This window comes from Penaeus chinensis, chromosome 6 (genome assembly GCF_019202785.1).
Source record: "Penaeus chinensis breed Huanghai No. 1 chromosome 6, ASM1920278v2, whole genome shotgun sequence".
Lineage (NCBI taxonomy): Eukaryota > Metazoa > Arthropoda > Malacostraca > Decapoda > Penaeidae > Penaeus > Penaeus chinensis.
The window spans coordinates 33,887,209-33,889,708 of record NC_061824.1 but is presented as its reverse complement, the minus strand read 5'-3'; the positions used below and the strand labels follow the sequence as shown (position 1 = coordinate 33,889,708).

Genomic DNA, 2,500 nt, shown 5'->3' with positions numbered 1-2,500 from the left:
GAGTGTGTGTGTGTGTGTGTGTGTGTGTGTGTGTGTGTGTGTGTGTGTGTGTGTGTGTGTATCTGTGTGTGTGCCTGTATCTGTGTGTGCCTGTATCTGTGTGTGTGCCTGTATCTGTGTGTGCCTGTATCTGTGTGTGTGTTGTGTTGTGTTGTGTGTCGGTATCTATGTGTGTGTGTGTGTGTGTGTGTGCCTGTATCTATGTGTGTGCCTGTATCTGTGTGTGTGCCTGTATCTGTGTGTGTGTTGTGTTGTGTGTCGGTATCTATGTGTGTGTGTGTGTGTGTGTGTGTGTGTGTGTGTGTGTGTGTGTGTGTGTGTGTGCCTGTATCTGTGTGTGTGCCTGTATCTGTGTGTGTGTTGTGTTGTGTTGTGTGTCGGTATCTGTGTGTGTGTGTGTGTGTTTGTTTGTTTGTTTGTTTGTTTGTTTGTTTGTTTGTGTGTGTGTGCGTGTGCGTGTGCGTGTGCGTATGCGTGTGCGTGTGCGTGTGTGTGTGTGTGTGTGTGTCTGTGTGTGTGTATGTCCGTGTGTCTGCGTGTGTGTGACCGCATGTGCTAAAATATTGTGTGTACATGATTGTAATAGTATGCACAATGGATATTACGCATATATTCCATGGCGGTTATACATAAAAAGGACAATATTCAAATACAAATGTTTAGTGACAGAACAATTAAAACTAAGGCCCTGTCTTGAAAGCATCGAACGGCAACAGACGGGGAAATAAATCAGATTAAAGATTTTAAAAGCGAAGTTGAAAGTCACATTTAGCCAGGTTATAGGCTCCGGGCTAACTATTAGTGCGTCTATAAGCCATATTCTAGGTCGCTCTATGTAATGGTCACTGGGGGTCTTTAAAATACTAGCTAAGACTAGTGCTCGTTTGCAAGTGTCCCATTTGTGTACTATTAAGTGTCTGAAGTTATCGTTAATGCTCATTCATGTGCTATTGCATATTGCTCGTTTGCAAGTGTCCCATTAGTGTACTATTGTTTAAGTGTCTGAAGTTATCGTTAATGCTCATTCATGTGCTATTGCATATTGCTCGTTTGCAAGTGTCCCATTAGTGTACTATTGTTTAAGTGTCTGAAGTTATCGTTAATGCTCATTTATGTGCTATTGCATATTGCTCGTTTGCAAGTGTCCCATTTGTGTACTATTGTTTAAGTGTCTGAAGTTATCGTTAATGCTCATTTATGTGCTATTGCATATTGCTCGTTTGCAAGTGTTCCATTTGTGTACTATTGTTTAAGTGTCTGTGTTATCGTTAATACTCTTTTATGTGCTAGATCACTAGTTCGTGATCGGTGTACTTCGGGTGTCTCCAAAGATATTCTTTATAGAAAATTGATTCTTGCGAGTATAATAGTGCTCTCATATGCTCTACAAATAATTATATGTGTAGTGGTGAATGAATCATTCTTATAAACCATTCTCATAGATTATTATTCCTATGAATTATCAATTATTATAGATTATTCTTATCAATATGTTTACTGACCTGGATCACACTCCGACTCGTCTGTGCCATCAATGCAGTTCTCAACACCATCGCATACTAATAATGGGCGGATGCATTCTCTGTTCTTGCAGCGGAAGTCGGGGTAGAAACACTCGTGGTTGGCTGAAGGGAGAGAGGGTAACTAATTAGTATTGTAGGCCTATACACGTACTAAAAATAAATAATGAATAGTGATAATTATAGAAATTCGTCGTCGTAAAATCATGATAATCATAAAAAAATATTCATCATAAAATAGTGATAATCATATAAAATAATCATTATGAAATAATAATAATCATAAAATGGTAATAATTGTGATATAATAATCATGAAACAATAATACTCGTACATAAATAAGGAAAACATTAGAACTGGCCTTTCCTCTCACAAATAGAGAGAGAGGGGGGGGGGGGGAGAGGTGGTATGTCCAAACACAAGATCGTTTTACGCATTTACATTGTAAAGTTGTAATAAAATTTGCATATTTAAATTTTGAAAAACCCCGGATTATACCGGAAACGAAGAATGTTAATTTTCAAGATCAGAAATTCAGTCTGGTTTATTCTCTCCTTTTATTTAAGCTGTGTGTTGGATTTCCAGGTGATTCTGACTAAACTGTTGTGTTATTTTCGCCCAACACAGGATGTTGTGCCACCGTGGTTGGACTGTTGTTCAGGTATGTATTTTGACTTCTAACATCATCATTACTTCAACACAACTGTTTTCTCGACTCTTCCTTGTTTATCATCTGTTTTGCTGACTCCGTCTTTGTCCTTCCCTGTTTTCCTTTACATTCTCATGTCTTTTGTATTGTCGTTAAACCATCCAGGAGCGCAGCTGGTATATCCACCTTCCCTACTAGCTTCCATTCTGCTCGTTGCACACACACACACACACACACACACACACACACACACACACACACACACACACACACACACACACACACATACATACATATATATATACATATATATATACATGTATAGATACAC

General features: G+C 38.6%; 1 protein-coding gene across 1 annotated transcript in view; it reads right to left on the bottom strand.

Moving 5' to 3' along the window:
* The window catches only part of LOC125026248 (G-protein coupled receptor GRL101-like), a 417,698-nt gene that overhangs the window by 101,558 nt on the left and 313,640 nt on the right, over positions 1-2,500 (bottom strand). The window contains 1 exon segment of the mRNA XM_047614550.1: positions 1,503-1,625. Within this exon segment, the coding sequence (XP_047470506.1) occupies positions 1,503-1,625 (123 nt within the window).